This window comes from Ornithorhynchus anatinus, chromosome 7 (genome assembly GCF_004115215.2).
Source record: "Ornithorhynchus anatinus isolate Pmale09 chromosome 7, mOrnAna1.pri.v4, whole genome shotgun sequence".
Taxonomy (NCBI): Eukaryota; Metazoa; Chordata; class Mammalia; order Monotremata; family Ornithorhynchidae; genus Ornithorhynchus; species Ornithorhynchus anatinus.
In genome coordinates this window covers 25685346-25712596 of record NC_041734.1, presented here as the reverse complement: position 1 = coordinate 25712596, position 27251 = coordinate 25685346, and the positions used below count along the sequence as shown (strand labels likewise).

Sequence of the window (27251 nt, the reverse complement as noted above, 5' to 3'; positions counted from 1 at the left end):
GCTGCTGCTCATGCACCACCATGCCCTCTTCCTCCAGAGGGGCCAAAATCCTGGGTGTAAGTGAACCATCAGCAAAACGGACCCAACCCCCCAATTTAGTGTTGACTTCTGACCATTCATTCCTTTCTCTTGTCTGTCTAGAAGAAGGGCATTAAGCCGAGAAATATTTCCTTCATTTATATTTCATTAATAAGGATGACAGATTACATGAACAGACCTTTTGAGAAAGTATGGTTCCCCAGGGTGCATCCAGGTTATGTTCAAAGTTAAATGTTTGATGAGACTAAAAAGTCAAAATTTCCAGTGATGATGGCATTTGTTAAGCGCTTATTATGTGCAAAGCACTGTTCTAAGTGCTGGGAAGGATACAAGGTGATCAGGTTGTCCCACTTGAGGCTCACAGTCTTAATCCCCATTTTACATATGGGGTAAGTGAGGCCCAGAGAAGTTAAATGATTTGCCCTAAGTCACACAGCTGACAAGTGGCCAAGCCGGTATTCGAACCCATTACCTCTGACTCCCAAGCCCGGGCTCTTTCCATTGAACTCCGCTGCTTCTCTAAGCAGTGAAGGAAGCAGCATGGTCTAGCAGAAGGAGCACAGGCCTAGTAGTCAGAGGACCTGGGTTCTAATCCCTGCCCCACCACTTGCCTGTTGCGTGACCTTGGGCAGGTCACAACTTTCGTAAATTTGTTGTGGACAGGGTATGTGTCTCTTTATTGTTGTACTATATTCTCCCAAGTGCTTAGTACAGTACTTTCCACACAGTGTTCAATAAATACACCTGACTGGCTGACTGACTCTGTGCCTCAGTTATTCCATCTTTAAAATGGGGATTAAGACTGAGAACTCTGTGTGAGACAGGAACCGTGTCCAACCTGATCATCTTGTATCTACCCCAGCACTTAGTACAGTACCTAGCACACAGAAAGTGCTTAGCAAATAGTTTTGAAAACAAAAGAAAAGGTGGCCACAAGGTCAAATAGAAATGGCAGTAGGCTACAGCATACAGGTCGAATTGCTCTGAACAGAGCCAGGGAAACTCTCATTCTGAAAAAGCCAATCACTGCTTCAAAGACTAATAAGTAAAGCTCTCAGGAGTGACTTCTGGCTGGTATTGGATGATGATCGTGTATTAACGTACTTGGAGGTCCTTGTCCCTGAAGGCTCAGCAGCACATATAGGTCTCTGGACTGTCATTCCCGGCTAAAGGAAAATGGCAGGGAACCCACCTAGCTTGTTTCTGTTGGAAAGCAGAGTTGCAGTGCAGTGCAAGACGTGTGGTAAGGCTGCTTGGACCAGCTCCCAGCGGGAAATGCTCTGGATAGCTTCAGAAAGGGCAGGAGAGAGACCATGGAGCTTGTTTTCCACAAGGACACGCTCAAAGGACTGCGAGGAAAGAAGAAAGGCAAATTATCGGAATGGTGCCATGGTACCCAGCCCGAGGCTCTTGGCGACCGGTGTTTGAAAAACATTTTATTTGTGGGGCCAAATGTGTCTGTACATTTAATAATACTACTAATGATAAAATTATTAGATAATTATAATCATATATACAGCAGCAGCTGAATTCCTGGGGATCTCAAACCCAAGTGAAGGAGGAGTTGGAGAGCCTGGATAACCATACTTCAGTTTTTCCTCCACCTCCCTGGCTTCAGTAAGGAAGGGAGGACTTTTCCCATCATCACTGGTATTTGAGTGCTTACTATATGCAGAGCACTGTAGTAAGCACTTGGGAGAGTACAAAGGAGTTGACAGTCACATTGCCTGCGCAAAGCAAGTTTATAGCCTACCACCTCTGCTATATAACAGGGAAGGGAAAGGAAGAGCTGGAGTTGTCAGAATAGGCAAGACCACCCTTCAATGCCTCCTCTTTCTCCTCTCCCTCCTCCTCTTCATCTTCTTCCTCCCCCCCCCCCAATTTTCCCCTCCTCCAGCTGCATCTTCTGGAGGGAGAGAACCCTGTCCTGCCTACCTCTGGGGACACACTTCCTTCAGAGTCTCCAGAGCCCTGATGAGCCAGCAGGAGCGAGAGTGGCTTACAGGCACTTAATACAGTGTTCTGCACACAGTAAGCACTGACTAAATATGATTATTGAATCGAATGAATGAGTAATGACAGACAGAGGGGAACTGTGACTGTGAACTCCGGGTGGGACGGGAATTGTGTCCATTCTAATTATCTTATACCATCACCAGCTCTTAGTACCATTCTTGGCACATCGTAAGCTCTCAACAAATGTCATTGAAAAAAATGGGGAAACTGAACTGTTGATGTGCCTGAACCCCTGTCCCCCACTGGGAATCTAGTTGCCCCTTTGGTCCAGGACTGAAAGCAGCCCAGATGTCTGCATACTATGGTCATCGCTTTGGTCACAGACTTCCCCGTCACTCAAGGTAACACCACCATCCTCCCCGTCTCACAAACCCATAACCTTGCATCTCCCTTGACTCATCTCTCTCATTCAACCCACATAGTCTGTCACCAAATCCTGTCAGTTCTACACAACTTCCCTAGAATCCACCCCTTCCACTCCATCCTAACTGCTACCACAGTGATCCAAGCACTTAATCATATCTTGCCTTGATGACCGCATCAGCTTCCTCATTGACTTCCCTTTCCCTCTCCAATCAATACTTCATTTTGATGACTGAATCGTTTTTCTAAAAAGCTGCTCTATCCTCATCTCCCATCTCCTCAGAAACCTCCAGTGGTTGCTCACTCATCTCTGCATCTAACAGGAACCCAACACCATCAACTTTAAGGAACTCAATCACCTCCCCCACTTGTATCCTATCTCTCCAACCTACTACAACCTAGCCTGTGCATTTCACTCCTTTTAATAATAATAATAATAATGTTGGTATTTGTTAAGCGCTTACTATGTGCCGAGCACTGTTCTAAGCGCTGGGGTAGACATAGGGGAATCAGGTTGTCCCATGTGGGGCTCACAGTCTTAATCCCCATTTTACAGATGAGGGAACTGAGGCACAGAGAAGTTAAGTGACTTGCCCACAGTCACACAGCCGACAAGTGGCAGAGCTGGGATTCAAACTCATGAGCCCTGACTCCAAAGCCTGTGCTCTTTCTACTGAGCCACGCTGCTTCAATACCAGGTTGCTTTTGCTTTTAATACCAACCTCAATCTCTCAATCTCATCTCTCCCTCTGGTCTTGAACTCCTCCCATCACAGCTGAGAAACCACCATTCTCCTCATCTTCAAAGCCCTACTGAAACTCTTTCTCTCCCAAAAGACCTTCCCTGAATAACTCCTCATTTTTCTACCTCGTTCATCCTCCCTTAAGCATCACCAATGCACTTGGGTCTTAAGAAATTTGATACTCACCCCACTGCCAGCCCCACAGTACTTATGTGCACATCCTTATGCTCTGCCATTTCTCCTCTCTGACACTGATTTTAAAGCCTACCTCACTGCTTGAGAGGAGGGAGCTTGTCTACCAACTCTACTGTATTGTACTCTTTCAGGTGCTTAGTACAATTCACAGATTAAGCATGCAATAAATATCATTGATTGATTTATTGGTTCTAAGGTATTATAAGTCAACTGTGGGTATGCAATTGCCTGGATTTACTGAATGCCCTGATGTCCCTTCAGGGTCATGGAAAGAACAGAATTGCTGTGTGGGGCTTCACCATATAAGCCCAAAATGGTACAGATCTATGCCTTGTCAACTGGGAGACACTGAGGACCTTTCCCAGAAACCCAGTTGGGCATGTCCAACCACAAAAGGAAATCACCTCTGTGGGTGCTAAAAGGGAAGGTTTGAAGTAGACCTTATTATCAGAGGTTTTCTGGGAGTCTATGTGGTAAGAAACAGAAGGAACTAGAGGTGTTGTTTTTTGTTACTGTTTAACAAGCTAAATAAAGGCCTTCTGATATTGCTTGAATTGCATATCTAAACACTTTTAACTTCCTCAGCCTCTAAGTATCTGGAGCATTAATTAAACCAACAATAAGTGTTTTAGGAATTAAACCCTATACCGGGATTGTGAACCCGGACAGAACTGATAGAAGATACTGATGCTTTTCCCTAAGTGAAAATTCTTAGAGCTGAAGGAATTGTGAATTTCTATTTAAATGAATGTGTTATTTCTACCTTTGTCTGCAGGGAGGTCCTTACAATAGGACTTCTCCTATAGTTAGCAGAGAGGAAGTCACCAAGAATATTCAATCAATTAATCAATCAGTGGTATTTAATGAGTGCAGAGCCCTGTACTGATTGGTTGGGAATGTACAATACAACCGAGTTAGCACACCAATTCTTCACCCACAAGGAGTTTACAATCTCTGTGAAATAAATCAATCAATTAGGCTTATCAACAGCTTTATTTTGATTTTTCCTTTACAGGCTTTATACTTAGCCCACTTGTGATTCTCTCATGAGTTCCAAATAGTATCAATTAAAATAAAACCATCTCTCACCTACCCCCCATTTTGTCCTCACAGAGTTATTAAGAGAGTAAATGAACTCATGAGTTCAATTCTTCCTAATGCCAAAGGACATCTGCATTTAGCTAAAAAGAATAATAAAGGGAAAAGAGTTTCTTAGAGCAAAAAGCAATGATGATCATGGCCCTATGGAAAGAGCATAGGTCAGGAGCCGGAGACGTGAGTTCTGTCTGGATAATGAACTTCAGCTGGGACTCTGCTATTACTACTGACCTGCCACGTGACTTTGGGCGAATCACTCAACTTCTCTTGGTCTCAGTTCCTTGATCTGTAAAATGGGGTAAGATACTTCCTCTCCCTGCCTCTTAGGCTGTGATCCTCTGGGAGGGAGGGGGCTAGGTCTGATCTGATTATTACATATCTACCCTAGGGCTTATATCATGATGATAATGATGTTGATGATGGTGATGATGATGTTGATGATGATTATTCTTATTTGGGGTTTTCAAGCACTCACTCTTGAGACTGTGAGCCCGTTGTTGGGTAGGGATTGTCTCTATCTGTTGCCAAATTGTACTTTCCAAGCGCTTAGTATAGTGCTCTGCACACAGTAAGCACTCAATAAATGCAACTGAATGAATGTTAGGCCTTTGAAGCAGAATCAAATTATTTTACATTGTCAAGGCTTCTAGTTTCTCATGAAATTGGGTTCCATTTTTCGAACAATATTGTACCTTTCTGAATAACTATTTTATGACTTTTAAATTTGTACTGAAAACTTAATGATGCAAACATTTGAGATGTTTCTTGGAATATTTGTTCTTTTTGTATGGAAAATATTTTACTTAATCAATTAGTTTATGCCTTCTGGATGGATTTGACTTGGGTCATCACATAGAGTTAGTCAATTTCATCTTCTTTTATTGTGCTGCCATTTCAACAATCCTGCAAGAAGTCAACAGATAAATTTTAAAAAAAATCACGTACCACACAGGATGCTTCATATTGCTTTCCCAGTTTGGGCCTCAGAAATGCACTAAACAAATAACAAAGTGATGTTATAACATCATAAGTGAAATACAAGCATTTAATTATTTTGTCATAAAGTGTTCTCCATATTTTTGCAATTAAAAATTTAAAAAGATATTTGAATTCTAGGTTGTTTAAACACCTTGATGATAAATAAGCAGTTCATATTGCAGATACATAAAATCAGCAGTTCATAATACAAATGCATAAAATAGAATGAGAAACCATTCATTTTTTGCATGCAACGTTGATTTAGTTGGTTTCGATCTAAGTCCAGGCTAAGGTTCTTGACACTAATAAGCCGAGAGGGGTTCGTATATTATCAGAGCCAGAGTTGAAGGGGTCAAAAGGAGTCTTTGGGTTTCAGTGGATTTTAGAATCAGGGAAGGTTCCTGGGAAATAGAACTGGGGAGGGGTTCAGTGAAACACAAGGAGGTAGGTCACAGGGATGCACAACATCAGGGCCGGGTAGGGTTATGCAGCGAAACACAGCTTGGGAGGGACGCAGTGAGAACAGAAGGCTACACTGGAACAACTAGGAAGGGTTGCAGTGAAACACCTGGGGAGAGACGCAGTGAAATTCAATAGGGGAGGGATGCAGTGAAACCAGCTGAGTTGGGATGCCGTGAAGCACAGCTGGGAAGGGGAGCAGTGAAGTCCAATTAAGGAGGGATGCAATGAAATCCAAGTGGGGAGGGTTTCGGTGAAATATAACTAGGAAAGAATGCAGTGATGTACGTCGATGATTGGAATTATTTTCTGTTAGTTTTTTTTTTCTAATTTGACTTTCTGTAGCTCATGGACCAGGATGGTTTTCCATTAAATCAAGCAAACACGGAGACAAGCACCCCGAAGACTGCTTGTTTATGAGGAGAAACTGGAATAAGGGATTCCAGTCAGACCTCACAGCATCCCGGGTGTCAGCAGAAGCCTCTTCAGTCCTGGTTCATCTGGGTTACCTTTCATGCTCTCCATCTGCTTGTTTTCTTCCTCCCCCAGCCCCTTCCCCTCTCCTTACAACTCCCCTCCCTCTCCCCCTTCTCCCCACTACTTAACAACTGCCTGTCCTTATTCCTCGATCATTGATAAAGCAAACGTGGGGCAAAGTGGCTGAGGTTGGGCTGACTGGGCTGGGACTGAGAGCAATTGAGCTGGACTGGTGCTGGACTCGGGGTGGGCTGGAGTAGATTGGACTGGGGGTGGGGTGGACTACTGGGCTGGGCTGGGGCTAGACTAAGAGGATCTTGGTTGGACTGGGCTGGGCTGAGGCTAGGACCGGGGGTCGGGGGGGAGGGGAGGACTGGACTGGGACTGAGTTGGGCTGAGCTGGACTGGGTTAGGCAGGGCTGTGCTGGACTGGGGGTGGGCTGGACTACTGGACTGGGATGGAGCTAGCTGGGAGTACCTGGGTTGGACTGGGCAGGACTGGACCTGGGCTGGGCTGAGGCTAGAAACGGGAGGAACTGGACTGGGACTGAGCTGGGCTGAGCTGGACTGGGCTAGGAAGGGCTGGGCTGGACTGGGGGTGGGCTGGGCTACTGGGCTGGGATGGGGCTAGACTGGGAGAATCTGGGTTGGACTGGGCAGGACTGGATCTGGGCTGAGGCTAGGACCGGGGTGTGGGGGACTGGACTGGGACTGGGCTGGACTGAGCTGGACTGGGCTAGGCAGGACTGAGCTGGACTGGCGATGGGCTGGACTACTGGGCTGGGCTGGGGATAGATTGGAAGGATCTGGGTTGGAGTGGGCTGGACTGGACCTGGGATGGGCTGAGGCTAGGATCCGGGGGGCTGGGGAGGACACGGGGACTGGACTGGGACTGAGCTGGGCTGAGCTGGACTGGGCCAGGCTGGGCTGGGAGGGCCAGGGCGAGTCCGACCTGGCCTGGGCTAGCCTGGGCTGCGCTCGGCGGGACTGCAATCCTCATAAACAAGCATCTTTCAGGGCGCCTCTCTCCGCCCGTCTCCTCACCTGGTTTGCCGCCAGAGGAAGGTCTGGATGGGCAGGGGGATGCCTCGGCTACTGTCCTGTTCCTGACCCTCGGAGCTCTTCCTCTTCACCATGCTGGGGCTCCCGCGGCGGGGCTCGGCCTTACCACCTCCTCCACCTCCTCCTTCTGCCGGTCCTCTTCCTTCCCCTCCTCTGCCTGCTTTGCAGCCGCTCTACCCGGCCCCTGGCAGGGGGAAGATGGCTGCAGGAGGAGAGAAGCCCCGGAGAGGAGAGGTGGCGGTGGAAGAGGAGGAGGAAGAGGAGGAGGAGGAAGAGGAGGAGGAGGAGGAGGAGGAGGAGGAGGAGGAGGAGGAGGCAGGGGAAAATGTCGGCCTGGGTTTCAGCACCGGGCCCGGCGGACAGCGCCCGCTCCAGCCTCCGGGCTGCGGCGGGCTCCGGGGTGCGGACTCTGGGCTACGCGTTGCGGGAGGGGAGGAGGGCGGTGTTGGGGGAGAAGAAGATGGGGGAGTGCGGACAGCGAGGGGAGGGCGAGGCGAGGTGTGTGTGTATGGCGGGGTGGGTGGTCCATCCGGAGCCCCGGCCTCCTTTCCCCAGCCTGACCACCCCCTCGACCCTCCCAGGTGCCCCCCGTCAACCCACCAGACCAGTTCTGGGGGGGAATGGAGAAGGGGATGGGTTTGGGAATTGAGGAAAAGCCCCCCCAGCCCCTCGATCATCATGCTGTCCGGGGTCATCATTTCCAGAGTTTAGTGGGATGGGGAAGTGTGGGTTGTGGGAGGCAGGTAGGAGTGGGCAATGGAGAGGCAGGGCGGCCTAGTGCCACCGACACAAACCTGCCACTTTTAGAATTTCTAATCCCACCTCTGCCATGCGTCTGCTGTGAGACCTCGGGCAAGTCACTGAACTTCTCCATGCCTCAATTTCCTCATCTGTAAAATTGAGATTTTTATCATTGGTTCTCCCCCACCTTGACTATGACACCCTTGTAAGGACAGGAAATGTGTCTGACCTGATCATCTTGTATCTTTCCAGTGTTTGGCACATTCATTCATTCAATCGTATTTATTGAGTGCTTACCGTGTGCAGAGCACTGTAGTAAGCTCTTGGAAAGTACAATTCGGCAACAGCTAGAGACAATCCCTACCTCACAACGGGCTCAAGGTCTAGAAGGGGGCAGACAGACAACAAAACAAATAGACAGGCAACGATAGCATCAAAATAAATAAATAGAAGTACATATATATATCATTAATAAAATAAATAGAATGATAAATACGTGCATATATACACAAATGCTGGGGGACTGATAGGGGGTAGAGCAGAGGGAGGGAGTCGGGGCAGTGGGGAGGGGAGGAAGAGCAGAGGAAAAAGGGGACTCAGTTTGGGAAGGCCTCCTGGAGGAGGTGAGCTTTCAGTAAGGCTTTGAAGGGGGAAAGTGAGCTAGTTTGGCTGATGTAAGGAGGGAAGGCATTCCAGGCCAGAGGGAGGATGTGGGCCACATAGTAATTGCCTAACAAATGCCACAGTGATTTATTATTAGGTTAAATTCTGGCCGTAGGATTGGGTAGAATATATCAGAAGGACAACGTTCCTTTCCCAGCGTACTCACCTGAATGCAATTCATTATGATGCTGCCACCTGTCACCAGTTATGGCCTTTTATTCATTTCCTAATTTTCCTTTATTTGCTCCCTCTCCTACACCCTTTTTTCACCCCCCCAGCCCACCTTTCACCATTCAAACCCTAGCTTCTGTGTCTGCCCCATGCCTCAATAAACACCGGGAAGCTCACAGGATAGTGGGGGAGACAGACACTAAAATAAATTGCAGGTGGAGGAAGCAACAGAGTACAAGGATATGTTCACAGGTTCTGTAAGGATGTAATGTGATTAAATTTTGTGATTAAAAATTTGAAATTCAGAAATGCAAATATTTCAATTTAAAACATAAAAGCACTAAAGGGGGGGTGCCTCACAAGACTCTGTACTGGGTCCCCAATTTTTCTTGGCCTAGTGGAAAGAGCCTGGGAATCAGAGGAACTGGGTTCTAATCCACTGGGTTCTAATCCACTAATCTGGGTTCTCTTCCACTTGTCAGTTGTGTGAACTTGGTCAAGTCACTTAACTTCTCCATGCCTCAATTTCATGATCTGTAAAAGAGGGGCTAAATCCTATTCCCTCTTCCTTAGATGTAGCTCAATGTGGGTCAGGGACTTTGACCATCCTGATGACCTTGCATCTACCCCAGCACTTAGAACAGTGCTTGGCACATAGAAAACATTTAACAAGTACCATAATTATTAGTTACACTGGTCTTTCCATCTGCTCTCTTGGCTTTAGATTCCACTGTTATTTGGTTGACTTCTAAATCTCTCTCACCAACCCAGATTTCTCATCTGTCTTTCAATCTCACATTTCCTCCTGCTTCCCCATGTCCTACATGGGTGACCTGTTATCACCTCAAACTCAATATGGCCAAACCCAAACTCCTCATCTCCTCTCCTGAACCCACTTCTCCTCCTAAAATTTCCCAGTACAGTCTGCAATGCTAATATTTTCCCTGCCCCAGAAGGTCACAGCTTTGGTGTTGTCTTTCATTTCTCTCTTTAATCTCCCACATCCAACCTATCTTCACAACCTGCCATTCTTCCGTGGTATTTCATGAGTCCACCGTTTCCTACTCAGTACTACCACCAGACCATTATAAGCTTTGATCACCTGCCAGCTGGATTACTGCATCAGTTGTTTCGATTGGTCTCATTTCCTCTAACCTCTTCCTTTCTTATTCTCTCCACCCTACTGCTGTGATCATCTTAAAATGGCATTTGAATCCATCCCTGGCTCCTTTGGAAGTTGTCTATTTTCCTCCTTATCAAACAAAAAGACCACTCTAAAGTAATATTGTTTGTTAAGGGATTATTATCTACCAAGAACTGGGTAAAGTAAATTAGGTTGGACATAGTTCCTGTCCCAGAATCAAAGAGGGAGGGAGAAAAGGTGATGAATCTCCATTTTACATTTCTCTGAGGCACAGAGAAGTTAAGTGACTTGCTTAACATCACACAGCAGGCAAGTGGCAGAGGCAGGATTAGAACCCAAGTCTTCTGCCTTCCAAGCCCATGCTCTTTCCCTTAGGCTACACACAAGTGCCTCTACTTAGCTTACTGCCCTCCTTTACCCCAATTTTCCAGCCTTCTCTTTTCATACTTTCCAAGCTAACATCTTAATTGTACCTTGTTTGACTGTGTCTGACTTGATTAGCTTGTATCTACCCAGGCGCTTAAAACAGTCCTTGACATATAGTAAGCACTTCATAGATATTATTATTATTATTTATTATTATTATTAGTGACTCAGCCATCTTTCACCCATTGTGCCTGCCCTTCCCACTGCATGGAATGCTTTGCCCTCTCACCTCTGCCAAGACAGATTCTTCTCCTTCTTGAAAACTTCCCCAAAATCTCCTCTCTTAGGAGGCCTGCCCTGACTAATCTCCACCTTTCTGGTCATGTCATCCATTAAGCCACTCTTGATACTTATTTATCTTTATTTCACTTATTTACCCATTCATTTATTCATTTTTTTGTTTACTTTCATCTTAAGAATTCCACATGTATTTTCCCTCTTGTTCACATTGCTTGCTCACTGTCAGTGTCCACTTGTCTTCCCCATTAAACTGTAGGCTCCAGTGTCTAGAAAAGAGCTTTGCACACATTGGCCAATCAATAAATTGTGGATGGCGATGATGGTGAAAATCAACTGACAGTCCATTCTGGTCTCATTCCTCTTCCTCCGCAATCCTACCTGAGCAGCCCCTTTCCAGTTTAGCTTGGCAGGGCATAATAATAATAATAACAATAATGATAATAAAATTAAGCACTTACTATGAGCCAAGCACTGTACTAATGACTGGAATAGATACAAAATGATCAAGTCGAGACAGGCATTGACTTCTCATTAAGCAGATGAGGGCCCCGAAACATAGAGAAGTGAAGTGACTTGCCCAAAGATGTGGAATTAGAATCCGGGTTCTCTGACTCCCAGGTCCCATGCCCATTTCACTAGGCCACACTGCATCACTTCCCCCCTACCCTACCATGAAATTATATTTTTTCATCTCTATCCTGTTTCAAAGCTTTTCTTCCCTTTGACTGCATGCCTGGGAGTTCTGTTCTGCCCCTAAAACTTCCAATCCCCAATGACGGAGTGGTGCCTGCCAACACTATAATCCCACTCCTACTCTAAGCCATTTAAAAAATTACCGAGTGACTCATCCCAGGAGAAACAGTTTGTGGAGCTTCAAATTTTCCTTCCAATTTGACACTGCTCCAGCGACTATTGCTTTTGCTATCAGCTCTGTCTTCAGGCTTTCTGGCTTCCCCAGATTGGGCTGCAATAATAATAATAACTGTGTTATTTATTAAGCACTTACTCTGTGCCAAGCACTGTACTAAGCACTGGGGTAGACACAAAACAATCAGGTCAAACACAGACCCTGTCTCATAGGGGTTAGCATTCTAAGTAGGAGGGAGAACAGGTATAATACTAATTGTGGTATTTGATAAGCATGTACTAGGTGCTAAGCACTGTACTAAGCACTGGGGGAGATATGAGATAACCGGTTCCCACATAGGATTCACAGTTTAAGTTCATTCATTCAATCGTATTTATTGAGTACTTACTGTGTGCAGAGCACTGTAGTAAGTGCTTGGGAAGTACAATTCGGTAACAAATAGACGACGGGCTCACAGTCTAGAAGGGGGGAGGAGTAGGAAGTAGAACAGGAATTGAATTCCCCCTTTTGCAGTAGAAGGAACTGAGGCCTAGAGAAGTTAAATGACTTACCCAAGGTTTCACAGCAGACAAATTGCAGAGCTGGGTTTAGAGCCCAGGTTCTCAGACTCCCAGTCATATGCTCTTTCTCCCAGGCCGCACCGCTGGCTTCCCGATGTGGGTTTAGGCCCAGTGTAGTGCCCAATGATCCCGGCTCCACCATGCATCTGCTGTGTGATCTTGAACAAGTCACTTAACTTCACTGTGCCTCAGTTACCTCATATGTAAAATGGGGATTAAGACTGTGCGCCTCATGTGGGATGGGGATCGTGTCCAACTCAATTTGCTTGAGCTCAATCCAGCACTTAGAACATTTCCTGCCCCAAGGTAAGCACTTAACAAACACCACAGTTTTTGGGGGGGTTTTAAAGAAAAAGGCTGTAAAGTATGGTCCAGGAGGAGACAATCAACAAAGTGGACCAGGGTGGGGCAACGATGGGGATCATCTTGTCCCTATTTGGGAGTTTTGTCTGGCCCAAGGCAGCCTAAGCTTACTCAGAAGAAGGGAAGGATATTCTCCCTTCTGTAATACAAATTAGCTTTCCCACACCATCAGGGTCCTACTTCATTAATAATAACTGTGGTGATTGTTAAGCACTTCTAAGTGCCAAGCAGTGTACGAAGCACGGAGAAATAGTGTGGCTTAGTGGAAAGACCCTGGGCTTGGGAATCAGAGGTCGTGGGTTCTAATCTCGACTCTACCACTTAGCTGTGTGACTTTGGTCAAGTCACTTATCTTCTCTGTGCCTCAGTTACCTCCTCTGTAAAATGGGGAGTAAGACTGTGAGCCCTGTGTGGGACAATCTGATTACCTTGTATCTACCCCAGCGTTTAGCACAAATAAGTTTAGTGCTTAACAAATATCATCATCATTGAGGTAGTTCACCATGGAATCAGATGAGACCCAGTCTCTGTTTCAAGTGGGGTTCACAGTCTAAGAGAAAGGGAGAACAGGTATTGAATCGCCATTTAATAGATGGGTAAATAATACTAATACTAATTATAACAATAATAATATTTGTTAAGTGCTTACTATGTGTCAAGCACATTCTAAGTGCTGGGGTAGATACAAGCTAATCAGGTTGATCACAGTCCCTGTCCCACATAAGGCACACAGGCTTAATCTGTATTTTACAGATGAGGGAACCGAAGTACAGAGAAGTTAAGTGACTAGCATAAGGTCATACAGCAGACAAGTGGCAGAGAAGGAATTAGAACCCAGGTCCTTATGACTTCCAGACCCATGCTCTCTCCACTAGGCCATGAAACTTATGTATAGAGTATAGTGACTCACCCAAGGCCATACAGCAGACAAGTGGCAGAGCTGGAATGAGAACTCAGAGCCTCTGACACCTAGGCCCATGTTCTAGCCACTGGGCCTGAGTGACCATTCATTCCAGGTTGGTGAAATCAACAGGATTTGGGGCAGTCTTCACCTGCCAGCAAACACCCAGCCTTGGGAGGCAGGGAAGGAGCAGATGAAAGACCCACTGCAGCCTGGGCCATGAAGTGAAATATGTAAACTGGGCCCTGCTGGGTGGTTAAGGTGTAAATTGTTCAATCAGCCAATCAATCAGCCAGTCAATCAACCAATGGTGTTTATTGAGGTTTTACTATGTACAGAGCACTGTGATAGACACATTCCCTGCCCACAAGGAGCTTACATTTCATTTTCCTTCCTGTTTGGGTGGTGGGGACATCCCTCCCTGTTGCTGGGTGTAGCTGCAACTGTCACCTTCTAGTTTGGAGAAAATCCATATTCTGAACCTCCAAATTACAGACCACTGGAGAAAAGGGGGGATAAGAACCTTCAGGGCTACCTTCCTCACCTGGTTGATGCAACCTCCTGTCTCTCCCCCTCTCCAGTCTATACTTCACTCTGCTACCCCTATTATCTTAGTACAGAAATGCTCTGGGCTTCTCACCCCCCTCCTCAGAAATCTCCAGTGGTTGCCTATCAACTTTAGTATGAAGCAAAAACTCCTCACTATTGGCTTCAAAGCTCTCCATCACCTTGCCCCCTCTTACCTCGCCTCCCTTCTCTCCTTCTACATTCCAGACCACACACTCCGCTCTACTGCTGCCAACCTCCGTACTGTACTTCGTTCTCACCTGTCCTATCACCGACCCTTGGCCCACATCCTACCTGTCTTGGAATGCCCTCCCTCCTCACATCTGCCAAACTAGCTCACTTGCCCCCTTCAAAGCCCTATTGAAAGTTCACTTCCTCCAGGAGGTCTTCCCAAACTGAGCCCCCCTTTTCCTCTGCTCCTCTTCCCCTCCCCATTGCCCCTACTCCCTCCCTCTGCTCTACCCCCTACCTGCCCCACAGCACTTGTGTATATATGCACATATTTATTATTCTATTTATTTTATTAATGATGTGTATATATCTGTAATTCTATTTATTTATTTTGATGCCTGTCTACTTGTTTTGTTTTTTCTGTCTCCCCCCTTCCAGACCTTGAGCCTGTTGTTGGGTAGGGATTGTCTCTATCTCTTGCCAAATTGTACTTTCCAAGCACTTAATATACTGAAGAATATACCACTCTGCACACAGTAAGCACTCAATAAATATGATTGAATGAAGGAATGAATGAATGGTTCAAGGGCCCAGCTGGTCAACCAGGAAACAAGCCAGGAGTCTCCCAATTAGAGGGAATGTGGAAGGAGGGGAGGGAGCAGGGAAGATCAGGAAAACATTAAGGGGCAGGACAAGGGGGGAGGAGAAGCAGAAAGATGCTGAATGGAGAGTAGGGAAGAGTAAGAGCTAAAGTAGAGGGAGTAGGAGGGGGAGTTAAAAAAAAGAAGAAGCACAGAGAGGAAGGAGTGTCCTCTCAAAGCTTAGTTCCCTGACAGGTTTCAAGCCCCTTCTGACTGCTTGACAGCCCACTTGCCTATTTGCCTCTGCCTCCGTAGCTGGCCTTCTGGCACTCCTGTTGAATCCTTAGTTCCTGTTGAACTTCAAGCTCTCATTAAATCCCTGCTCTCCCTCCTCTAGATTGTGAGCCCTAGATGGGACAGGGATTGTGTCAGACTGAATCAATTTGTATTTTCCCCGGTGCTTATTATAGTGCTTGGCACCTGGTAAGCACCTTACAAATACCATAATTATCATCATTAAATCAATCAGTGATATCTATTGAGCACTTGCTGTGTGCAGAGCACTGTGCCAAGCACTTGGGCAAGTAATTCTACAACAGAACTGGTAGACATATTCCTAGCCTACAAGGAATCAGGGAAACATTGTGGCCTCATGTTTAAAGCAGAGGCCTGGAAGTCAGAGGACCTGGTTTCTAATCCCAGCTTGGCTACTTGCCAGCTATGGGACCTTGGGTAAACATTTAAACTCTCTATGCCTCAGTTTCCTTAATTGCAAAATAGGGATTCATTGCCTGTTCTACCTCCTACTTAGACTATGAGCCTTACTTGGAACAGGAACTGTGCTTGACCTGATTAACTTGTATCCACCCCAGGACTTAGAACAGTGCTTGACACATAGTGAGTGCTTAACAGATGTCATAAAGAAAAGAAGTTTACTAGTATCAGGGTTTAATGTTTGTTATTTTGGACAACTGTTATGTTCTTCTCCTGAACAAGGCACTGTACTGAGCTTTGAGTCAAGGTCTGTGGGTATGGTTCCTGCCTATCTAAACTGTACCCCTTCGGATTGGAAGCTCCCTGTGGACAAGGATTGTATTCACCAACTCTTTTTTATTGTCCCAATACAATGTTCTGCACTCATGAACGACTCAGAAAAAAGCATTGATTGACTGGCCAATTGAGAAAAAAGGGAGATTAGAAAGTAGACAGGCAGGGACAGAAATAGCATAGTAAATGCAGAAACAATCCAGAAGCAGAACTGTTAACAATGAGAGCTGCCATCCAGAAAAGCTGTGTCCAGGCTGTCCTCCATTCCAGCTGGCCCATCCTCAGTCCAAGTGCCATTCTTCCCCTTGCCCTCTATTGGAAAGGCAGCCGGAAAAAACCCATACCGCTTTCTGGCCTTTGGGGAAGTGGCATGGCGTAGTGGATAGAGAGCACAGGCCTGGGACTCAAAAGGTCATCAGTTTTAATCCCAGCTCCACCACTTGTCTGCTGTGTGACTTGGTCTAGTCACTTCAGTTCTCTGGCCCTCAGTTACCCCATCTGTAAAATGAAGATTAAGACTATGAGCTCCAAAGAGGGACAGGGATTTTGTCCAACCCAATTTGCTTGTATCCACCCCAGTGCTTAGTATAGTGTTTGGCATATAGTAAGTGCTGAAAAAATAAATACCACATTTATTACTATTATTATTATTTTTATCTTCACTGGTTCACCCTTATAGGCAGGTCTAGTATTCATGTCCAAATTTCTTTGTCATAATAATGGCTACTTCCTCATCTGTCACTGATCTTTCGGTCAGTCTCTCAGGCTAGAATGCATGATCCTCAAGGGCATGCATCAGGTCTACGAATACTATTGCCCTTTCCCTAATGTTTAGTATACAGTTGGTGGTCAACAAATGCTTCTGCTAGACTGACTGCTTTATACCTAGTGTTACAGAATTTTATCAGAGAAACGACTCTGATTTTGCAATCTCATGAGAGGGTTTCGTGACCTCGGGGTAGAAATGAATAGACTCAAGAGAGTGAGCTGAGAGAACAGGAAAGGGCGGAAAGTGGCTGTCGCCAGTTCACCCCACGGGATACAAGTGATGAACAGTGCCAAGCCTTCCCAAATCTGGTACCTTTATTTGCAAGCATTTCCACCTTCCACTTGACTGCAACTCTTCCAGTGAGCACCCAAAATCCCACTCAATCCCCTTGCATTGCCCGTACTCCACTCTTCAATCAGAACCAGTTCTTAGGAGGGGTCCCTATAAGGTTGCTTTTTGGCTACCGACCACTGACTCATCCAAGCCGGGACCGCCTCTCTCTCCTGGGAAGCTGAGCCTTGTCATCGCCCAGACCCTTGGGGCCATTACCACGTGGCCTCGGGATCTCTGCTCCCCTGGGGGTGAGTTTTAGACCGCCGGTCCCCCTCTTCCTAACCAAATTGGCCACCACATGGACTCGGGAGCTCTCCTCCCAGGCAGAGGTTCCCTGGACTGCCTTCCCCCCATTTCCAAGCTAGCTCTTTAGCAGCCTTTTTGGCCACCGACCGCCGACTTTAGCTGCTTTTTGGCTACCGACCACCGACTCATCCAAGCCGGGACCGCCTCTCTCTCCGGGGAAGCTGAGACTTGTCATCGCCCGGACCCTTGGAGCCATTACCACGTGGGCTCGGGATCTCTGCTCCCCTGAGGCACAGCCTTGGCCCGCCCGGCCCCGATTCCCAACAAGCACCCCCCTTCGCCTGCTGCTCGCCAACTCACCTGCGCCTCCTCCGCCTCCCCCCGGGGAGCTGAGCCTTGGACCGCCTGGACCCACGCCCGCCTCATCCTTTCCCAACCTGGACCTCCGCACCCCTGCTCGGGAACTCCGACACTAAGGATCTTCGCCCCCACAGACCCCCAGCCACCAGTTCCCATTCCACCCCCCCTGCTCGGGCCCGGGGACATTGCACTCCCCTTCTCGACCCTGGGGACATTGTGCCCCCCTACTCGGGCCTGGGGACATTGTGCTCCCTGGCTCGGTCCTAGGGACACTGTGTCCCCTGGGGACATTGTGTCCCCCTGCTCGGGCCCCGGGACATTGTGCACCCCAACCGCCCCCCCACTCCGCCTGAAGCGGCCATTTGGGGAAGCCCTCACTCCCTCTTCCCCCTGGAGGTGATTCATCTCCCCCGCCCCCACCCCGGGCGACGATGTCCTTGTTCTCACCGTGTTACCTTACCTTAGCCGCCGCCTACGGCCACAACCCACCCCGGACAACCTCAGGGCCCCCCCCGCCACCTCAGGGACATTTGGTCATGAGCTCTGGTACTCTCGGCCGCTAGCCGCTTGACTTTGAGTCTGATCGGGTCGGGTCGGGTTGACCCCCGACCCTGGTCATCGCCTGCTTATTAACACTATTGTATTGTATCATACTGTACCAGGTTGCTATATTACCTATTTTGCTTGTTATTGTTTATTGTTGTCAGTGCTGCCACCCACCTCTCTGGCCTCACCAGCCGCCTGACTTTGAGTTTGATCAGGTCGGCCCTTAATCGAGCCGACCCCCGACTCTGGTCATCGCCCACTTATTAACACTACTGTATTGTTTCATACTACTATTAACACTACTGTATTGTATCATTGTTGCTATATTACCAATTTCGTTTGTAACTGTTATTGTTGTCAGTGCTGCCACCCACCACTCTGGCCTCACCATGTCCCTCCTCCCCCCCCTCCTCCCTCCCGCCCCTTCCTATCCTCCCCTTCCCCTTCCCCTCTCTCGCTCAGCTCTTTCCCGCTCTCTCCTCTGCCTCCCCCCCCCTCCCCCGCCCTAGAACCCCACTTTACCAGCGCTACCCCTCTTCCCCCTCCCCCTACTCTTCCCCCCACCAAACCCCCTCCTCCCCCCCTCCCCCCTTCTCTCTTCCCCACCCACGCCCCATCCCAGTCCTCCTGTCCCACCGCTACCCCCCATCCCCCTCTCCCCGTCCAGGGCCCCGCCACCTCCTTCCCATCCAAACCCTCCCCTCCCCCCACTCCCCCCCGCCTTGCACCCACAGCTACTTTCAAGTGTGGCCTCTGGAACCCCCGCTCTATTACAGGTAAACTACCTTTTGTCCATGACCTTTTCCTTTCCCGCTCTCTCTCCTCCTCCTCGCCCTCTCTCCTCCTCCTCGCCCTTTCAGAAACGTGGCTCACTCCCGAAGACACAGTCTCCGTCGCTGCTCTCTCCAGCGGAGGCCTCTCCTTCTCCCACTCCCCCATACTCACCGGTAAGGGAGGAGGCGTCGGCTTCCTCCTCTCACCCCGTTGCTGCTTCCGCACTATCCCTCCTCCCACCTCCCTCTCCTTCCCCTCCTTCGAAGCCCATATCATTCGCCTCTACCACCCCCTCCAGATACTTGTCGCTGTCATCTACCGCCCTCCTGGTCCCACCTCCGACTTCTTCAACCACCTAGACCCCTTTCTCACCTTCCTTCTCTCCTTCTCTCTGCCCACTCTGATCCTCCGAGACTTCAACATCCATATGGATGTCCCCGATGACTCCTCTGCCACCCGCCTGCTATCCCTCCTCTACTCTGCCGACCTCCAGCTCCACCATACCGCGCCCACTCACCGACTCGGTCACACCCTCGATCTCGTCATCTCCTACCACTGCACTATCTCCTCCCTCACCAACTCTGAAATCTCTCTCTTTGACCATAACCTTCTAACCTACCTCATCTCTCACACTCCCTCCCCCTGCAAATCTTTGCTACTGCCCCACAGAGACCTCCGCTGTCTTGATCCCATCCATCTTTCCAAAAGCATCTCTCCTCACCTTGCCGCCACTTCCCACTCTCGATGATCAGGTCTCCGCTCTCAACTCCACCCTCTCTACTCATCTTGACTCTCTTGCCCCCCTTTCCCTCCGCTCCTCTCGTTCCACTAACCCACAGCCCTGGATCACCTCCTCTGCCCGCCTCCTACGCTTCTATGCTCAAGCTGCCGAGCGCTGCTGGCGAAAGTCCAAGCATCAAGCCGACCTCACACACTTAAAATTTATCCTTTCCTGCCTTAACTCTGCCCTCTCCTCCACCAGGCAAAACTTCTCCTCCTCCCTCATCGACACCCATGCCCGTCACCCCCTCCAATTGTTCCGGACCTTTAACTCTCTCCTTAGACCCCCTGTTCCCCCCTCCCCCATCGCTCACCCCCAATGATCTGGCCACCTACTTCATCACAAAAATCAACAGAATCAGGTCTGAGCTCCCCAAAGTCACCCCTCTGCCTCTCCCCTCCCCCTACCAACCCTCTCCTCTACTTTTCCATCCTTCCCTGCAGTATTCTCAGAGGACATCTCCTCCCTCCTCACAAGTGCCACCCCCTCCACCTGCACCTCGGACCCCATTCCCTCTCACCTTATTAAAACCATCGCCCCTGCCCTCCTCCCTTCCAAACGTCTATTTTTAACCACTCAATCTCCAATGGCTCCTTCCCCTCTGCCTTCAAACATGCCCATGTCTCCCCCATCCTAAAAAAAACCCGCTCTTGACCCCACTTCCCCTTCCAGTTATCGCCCTATCTCCCTACTACCCTTCTTTTCCAAAATCCTAGAACGAGTCATCTACAATCGCTGCTTAGACTTCCTTAACTCTCATTCTCTCCTGGACCCCCTCCAATCTGGCTTCCGTCCCCTCCACTCTACCGAGACTGCTCTCTCTAAGGTCACCCATGACCTCCTTCTTGCCAAATCCAATGGCTCCTACTCCATTCTGATCCTCCTTGACCTCTCTGCTGCCTTTGACACTGTCGACCATCCCCTCATCCTCCATACCTTAACTCACCTTGGCTTCATGGACTCCGTCCTCTCCTGGTTCTCCTCTTATCTCTCTGGCTGTTCATTCTCGGTTTCCTTCGCGGGCTCCTCCTCCCCCTCCGATCCTCTGTTGCAGTTCCTCAAGGGTCAGTTCTTGGCCCTCTTCTGTTCTCCATTTACACTCACTCCCTCGGTGAACTCATTCGCTCTCACGGCTTCAACTATCATCTCTATGCAGATGACACACAGATCTACATCTCTGCCCTCCCTTCAGGCTCGTATTGCCTCCTGCCTCCAAGACGTTTCTACCTGGATGTCTGCCCGCCACCTAAAACTCAACACGGCCAAAACTGAGCTCCTCATCTTCCCTCTCAAGCCCTGTCCTCTTCCTGACTTCCCTATCACTGTGGATGGTACGACCATCCTTCCTGTCTCTCAGGCCCACAACCTCGGAGTCATCTTTGACTCGGCTCTCTCGTTCACCCCACACATCCAATCCGTCACCAAAACCTGCCGGTATCACCTTTATAATATTGCCAAGATCTGCCCTTTCCTCTCTACCCAAATGGTTATCTTACTGTTACAGGCTCTCTTAATATCCCGGCTGGATTATTGTGTCAGCCTTCTCTCTGATCTCCCGTCCTCCTCTCTCTCCTTGCTCCAGTCTATTCTTCACTCCGCTGCCCAGCTCATCTTCCTTCAGAAACGCTCTAGGCATGTCACTCCCCTTCTTAAAAAACTCCAGTGGGTGCCTATCAGCATCCGCACGAAACAAAAACTTCTCACTCTAGGCTTCAAGGCTCTCCATCATCTTGCCCCCTCCTACCTCTCCTCCCTTCTCTCTACTCCCCACCCTGCACGCTCCGCTCCTCTGCCACCCACCTCTTCACAATCCCCCATTCTCGCCTATCCCGCCGTCGACCCCTAGGCCACATCCTCCCGCGTTATTGGAATGCCCTCCCTCCTCACCTCCGCCAAACTAATTTTCTTCCCCTCTTCAAAACCCTACTTAAAGCTCACCTCCTCCAAAAGGCCTTCCCAGACTGAGCTCCCCTTTTCCCTCTGCTCCCTCTACTCCCCCTTTACCCCCCCTTCACCTCTCCTCAGCTAAGTCCTCTTTTCCCCCCTTTCCCTCTGCTCTTCCCCCTCTCCCTTCCCCTCCCCTCAGCACTGTACTTGTTCGCTCAATTGTATATATTTTAATTACCTATTTATTTTGTTAATGAGATGTACATCACCTTGATTCTATTTATTTGCTATTGTTTTAATGAGATGTTCATCCCCTTGATTCTATTCATGGGTATTGTTTTTGTCTGTCTGTCTCCCCCAGTTAGACTGTAAGCCCATCAAAGGGCAGAGACTGTCTCTATCTGTTACCGATTTGTACATTCCAAGTGCTTAGTACAGTGTTGTGCACATAGTAAGCACTCAAAAAATACTATTGAATGAATGAATAGCCAACTTCTGGTGTGGGGGTGGGGGAGAGCTAGGTCCAGACCTGCTTAGCTTTCTGAGATGTTAGGGTCAAGCACCGTCAGGCAGGCCATCATTCCAAACCTCACGAGTCTGATTGTGTAGGATGAGTGGAAAGTGAACAGGTCCAGAAATACATTACCTTCCACTGCCCCTTAACAGTCACCCAGGTAGGGCTGACTGCCTCCCAGGAAGATTCCCCAGACAGGACTGACCATATCTGGAAGATCCCCCTGGGTGGGGTCAACTGTACTCTGGCAGACCCCTGGGTGGAACAGATCACCTTCCACCAGACCCCGGGGCAGGACAGATTGCTTCCCAGAAGATATCCTGAGTGGGGCAGACCTCCTTCCAAGAGACTCCCCAGTCAGGGAAGACTGACTCCGGCAAACCCCACCCTCCTGCCCCCACCTGGGAGGGTCAGACCACTCTGAGCTGAACACTACTTCTACCATCCCTTTAGTGGCAGACAAGCGTGGGCACCATTTCTAGATAATAATATTAATAATGATGGTATTTGTTAAGCTCTTACTATGTGCCAAGCACTGTTCTAAACCCTGGGTTAGATACAAAGTAATCAGGTTGTCCCACGTGGGGCTCACAATCTTACTTCCCATTTTACAGATGAGGGAACTGAGGTACAGAGAAGTGAAGTGACTTGCCCAAAGTCACACAGCTAAGTGGCAGAGTTAGGATTAGAACCCACGACCTCTGACTCCCAAGCCCCTACTCTTTCCACTATTCCATGCTGCTTCTCATAAGATGACACATTCTCTCCTGCCCTTTCTGCTTCTTCATGACCTCATCTGTGTGGGCCTCTGCAGAATTCCGAACATCAGGATCCCAGAGAATCAGAGTGAAGAGAAAAGAGACCAACATGAGGATAGCGCTTTCTGTGGACTAGGATTCCTCCATCTACTATGGCTTCATTTTCTGCTGCAGTGAGAGACCAGGTTTGATTATGATCCTGTAGTCGGAGAGAAAGGACACCTGACAGGGTGCTCTGGGGAGAATTGCTCTTCTCAGATCAGACCTAATATACAATAAACGACTGTTCCTCCTCTTCCCACTGCACTTGTTTATATTTTTACATAATTATTGCTCTATTTATTTTATTAATGATGTGCATTTATCTATGGTTCTATTTATCTATTTTGATGGCAGTGATGCCTGTCTACTTGTTTTGTTTTGTTGTCTGTCTCCCCCTTCTAGACTGTGAGCCCGTTGTTGGGGAGGGATTATCTCTATCTGTTGCCGAATTGTACTTCCCGAGTTCTTAGTACAGTGCTCTGCACACAGTAAGTGCTCAACAAATACGATTGAATGAATGGATCACTGTACTAAATGCTTGGGAGAGCATGGTATCACAGATTTAGTAGACATGTTCCCTGCTTACTAGGAGCTTCCAATTTAGATGAGCTATTGTCAGATCTCATAAATTGTAGTAGTACTACTACTAATTGCTGTTGATTTAAGTTTCAATAGTGAAATCATAATTTTGTTTATCTAAATGATCTGTTGTCTTGGAAATGCCAGCTTATTTTTTTAGGGTATTTGTTAAGCACTTACTGCTGTAAGCACTGGGATGAGTGCAAGCTAATTAGGTCAGACAAATCCCTGCACTGCATGGGGCTCACATTCTGAGTGGGAGGGAGAACAGATATTTAATCCCCATTTTACAGTTGAGGAAACTGAGGCACAGAGAAGTTAAGTGACTTGCCCATGGTCCCACAGCAAAAGATTTGCAAAGTAGGGATTAGAACCCAGGTCCTCTGATTCCTAAGTCCGTGTTCTTTCACCAGATCATGTTGCTTCCCCCACCTACACCTTTGTCTATTAAAAGAAAAAGGAAGAACAGAATTTATGACAGAAAATGTGTTTTAAATAATAATAAAGAAGTCCAAACCTCTTAGTCCCTTAATTTCTAGTCTCCCGAGTGAGTTTGTATTGTTAAGAGAGTGGAAGACACAGAACTGGGTATATAGTTGCATTAATATTATTAATTATAGTAATTGTGATATTTGTTAAAATTACTTTGTGCCAAACCCTGTGTTAAGTGCTGGGATAGAATAAATACAGTCATATTAGGTACAGCCCCTGTTCCACATGGAGCTCAAGCCTGAGGGAGGTTGAAGAGGTATTTAATTATTATTTTACAGCAGAAGAAACTGAGGCACAGAGAAGTGTGCCTAATAATAATAATAATAATAATAATGTTGGTATTTGTTAAGCACTTACTATGTGCCGAGCACTGTTCTAAGCGCTGGGGTAGACACAGGGGAATCAGGATGTCCCATGTGGGGCTCACAGTTTTAATCCCCATTTTACAGATGAGGTAACTGAGGCACAGAGAAGTTAAGTGACTTGCCCACAGTCACACAGCTGACAAGTGGCAGAGTTGGGATTCGAACTCATGACCTCTAACTCCAAAGCCTGTGCTCTTTCCACTGAGCCACAGCAGGTACTCAATAAATACTGTTGATTGTTTGATTAGAATGCAAGTTTCTTGATTCCCAGTCTTGTGCATTTTTCACTTTGGAAGGAAGGTTTGGAACTGATAGAGCTATTACTCTCTACTCTCAGTTATTTTGAAGACAATGTCACTTTCAGTCTCCAAATGAGTGTGGTTAAAGTAGGGTCCTTGCAGGCCTTTGGGGGTTGGCTTTGGACATTTGGCTGCCCCAATGGAAGAGTCCAGTTGTCTACCACCCCTCAAGTGACCTGATGACATCATGTGGGCTTCCTTGTGATGGCATCCCATTTCGCCACCCCTATGGCAAGCAGAGAATACTTTCTGGGGCCCTCTAGAGTAGGATGGAGTAAGGGCTATGGCTGGGGGCAGGGGTCAGTTCCTCTCAGGACAATATGCTGTACCTAGGGGAAGGGCATATTGACCACCCACTTCCAGAAAGTCCCCATGACTGGAAGGAGATGCTGCTCAGCCCTGGGGAGGGGCAGTTCCCAAGCCTCCCCTCATTCTCTGCATGCAGCTGAATACCCTGATTTCCCAGATGCTGGAGGCTCCCCAGCTCCCCTTACCCTAACTCTCCCATGTACACTGTACTCTCCCATGCAGTGCACAAGTACCCCCCCCGCCCCCCAGCCCCTGGTCCCCTCTGGGGTGGTGGCCCCTTGGGGTTCCCAGGGTGACCCCCGAATCCACCAGCCCAACTCCAAGCTGGGGCAGTGAATGTCTCCAGGCTTCTTTGACACTTTGCTGGGCAGTAGCTGTGGGATCCTACTGGCACTAGGCAGTCAGGGATTTGATGCTCATCCTGCAGCTGGATGGATAGATACTAGATGCTCTGGTTCCATTTCCGCTCTGGGTCAGGCTCCCAGAGCTGGGGCTGGGGCTGGGGCTGAGTCTAGGCATTCATTGCCGGCAGCCATTTCCTCACAATTCCGAGCCTTGGTCCAAACTCTCCCCCTGCTCAGGGCCAATGTCCTGCCCAGTCCACCGAGTCTCCCCACCCCACTGCCCTCTCTCTGTTCCCTACCCTGACCAGGGAACCATCCTGAAGTCTGCTCTACCGCTCAACTCCCATGACAGCCTTATTTAAGACACATCCTCTACAAGAACTTTTCCCTGATTAAAGCTCTCCTTTCCTCTGTTCCCACTCTGTTCTGTGTCACCCAGCACCACAACATTTTTGTACATGTCTGTAATTTTTAAAATTTATATTAATGTTTGTCGCTCCATCTAGAATGTAAGCTCATGTGACCAGGGAATGTGTCCGCTACGTTGTCGTGTTGCACTTTCCCAAGCACTTAGAACAGTTGTTCCAGTCATGGGGACTTTCTGGAAGTGGGTGGTCAATATGCCCTTCCCCTAAGTACAGCATATTGTCCTGAGAGGAACTGACCCCTGCCCCCAGCCATAGCCCTTACTCCATCCTACTCTAGAGGGCCCCAGAAAGTATTCTCTGCTTGCCATAGGGGTGGCGAAATGGGATGCCATCACAAGGAAGCCCACATGATGTCATCAGGTCACTTGAGGGGTGGTAGCGCATAATAATTGCTCATAAATATGACATCAATTAACTGATGGCAATTGCTATTTCTAGGCCCGCGTATTTATGCTCATTGAATCTTTGTGTAACTTGGCTCGTTTTGAGACTTAAAACTCCAGGAGATCACTATTTTTTCTCTAAGAACTCCCTCAAATAACCTGCACAGTGTTCTGCTGGATATCAGTGCTTCCTCAGTGCCTGAAAGCTGATTGTTAGGAAGACTGGCAAAGACACGGCAAAGGGAAGCTAACCTTCAGTCCCCTGCTTAAATCATTATCGTCATCTTTATCATCATCAACATCATCCATGGTATTTACTGAGTGCTTACTATATGCAGAGCATTGTACTGAACACTTGGGAGAATATACTACAACCCCCCCCTACTTACAGACTGTGAGCCCATTGTTGGGCAGGGAAAGAACCCTGGCTTGGTAGTTAAAGGTCATGGATTCAAATCCCGGCTCTGCCATTTGTCAGCTGTGTGACTGTGGGCAAGTCACTTTACTTCTCTGTGCCTCAGTTACCTCATCTGTAAAATGAGGATTAACTGTGAGCCTCACGTGGGACAACCTGATTACCTTGTATCTACCCCAGTGCTTAGAACAGTGCTCTGCACATAGTAAGTGCATAACAAATACCAACATTGTTATTATTATTATTATTTTCTCTATCTGTTGCCAAATTCTACTTTCCAAGCGCTTAGAACAGTGCTCTGCACACAGTAAGTGCTCAGTAAATACGATTGAATGAATGAGTTGGTAGATATGTTCTCTTCCCCTAATGAGCTTACAGTCTAGAAGGATTAGTTTACAGTTTAAATGCCCAGTGACTCAATCATCTGAAGCAATGTGGCCTAGTGGGAAGAGCACAGTTTAGGAGTCAGAAGGACCAGGGTCATAATCCCAGTTTTGCCACTTAACTGCTGTCCTTACCTTGGGTGGGTCACTTAATTTATCTGTGCTTAAATTACCTCAACAGTAAAATGGAGATTACTGTTTATCTTGTACTGATCCTAGTACTTAACAGTTCCTGGCAGATAGTAAGCTCATAATAATAATAATAATAATAATGTTGGCATTTGTCAAGCACTTATTATGTGCAGAGCACTGTTCTAAGCATTGGGGGAGATACAGGGTAATCAGGTCGTCCCACGTGAGGTTTACAGTTAA

General features: G+C 47.8%; 1 protein-coding gene across 1 annotated transcript in view; it reads right to left on the bottom strand.

Moving 5' to 3' along the window:
- Window positions 1-7657, bottom strand: part of UNC80 (unc-80 homolog, NALCN channel complex subunit) — a 253218-nt gene extending 245561 nt beyond the window's left edge. Inside the window, 3 exon segments of the mRNA XM_039912541.1 lie at window positions 1232-1388; window positions 5399-5447; window positions 7412-7657. Of these exon segments, the coding sequence (XP_039768475.1) occupies window positions 1232-1388; window positions 5399-5447; window positions 7412-7503 (298 nt within the window). The 5' untranslated portion in view covers window positions 7504-7657.
- Between the last annotated feature and the right edge of the window lie 19594 nt (window positions 7658-27251).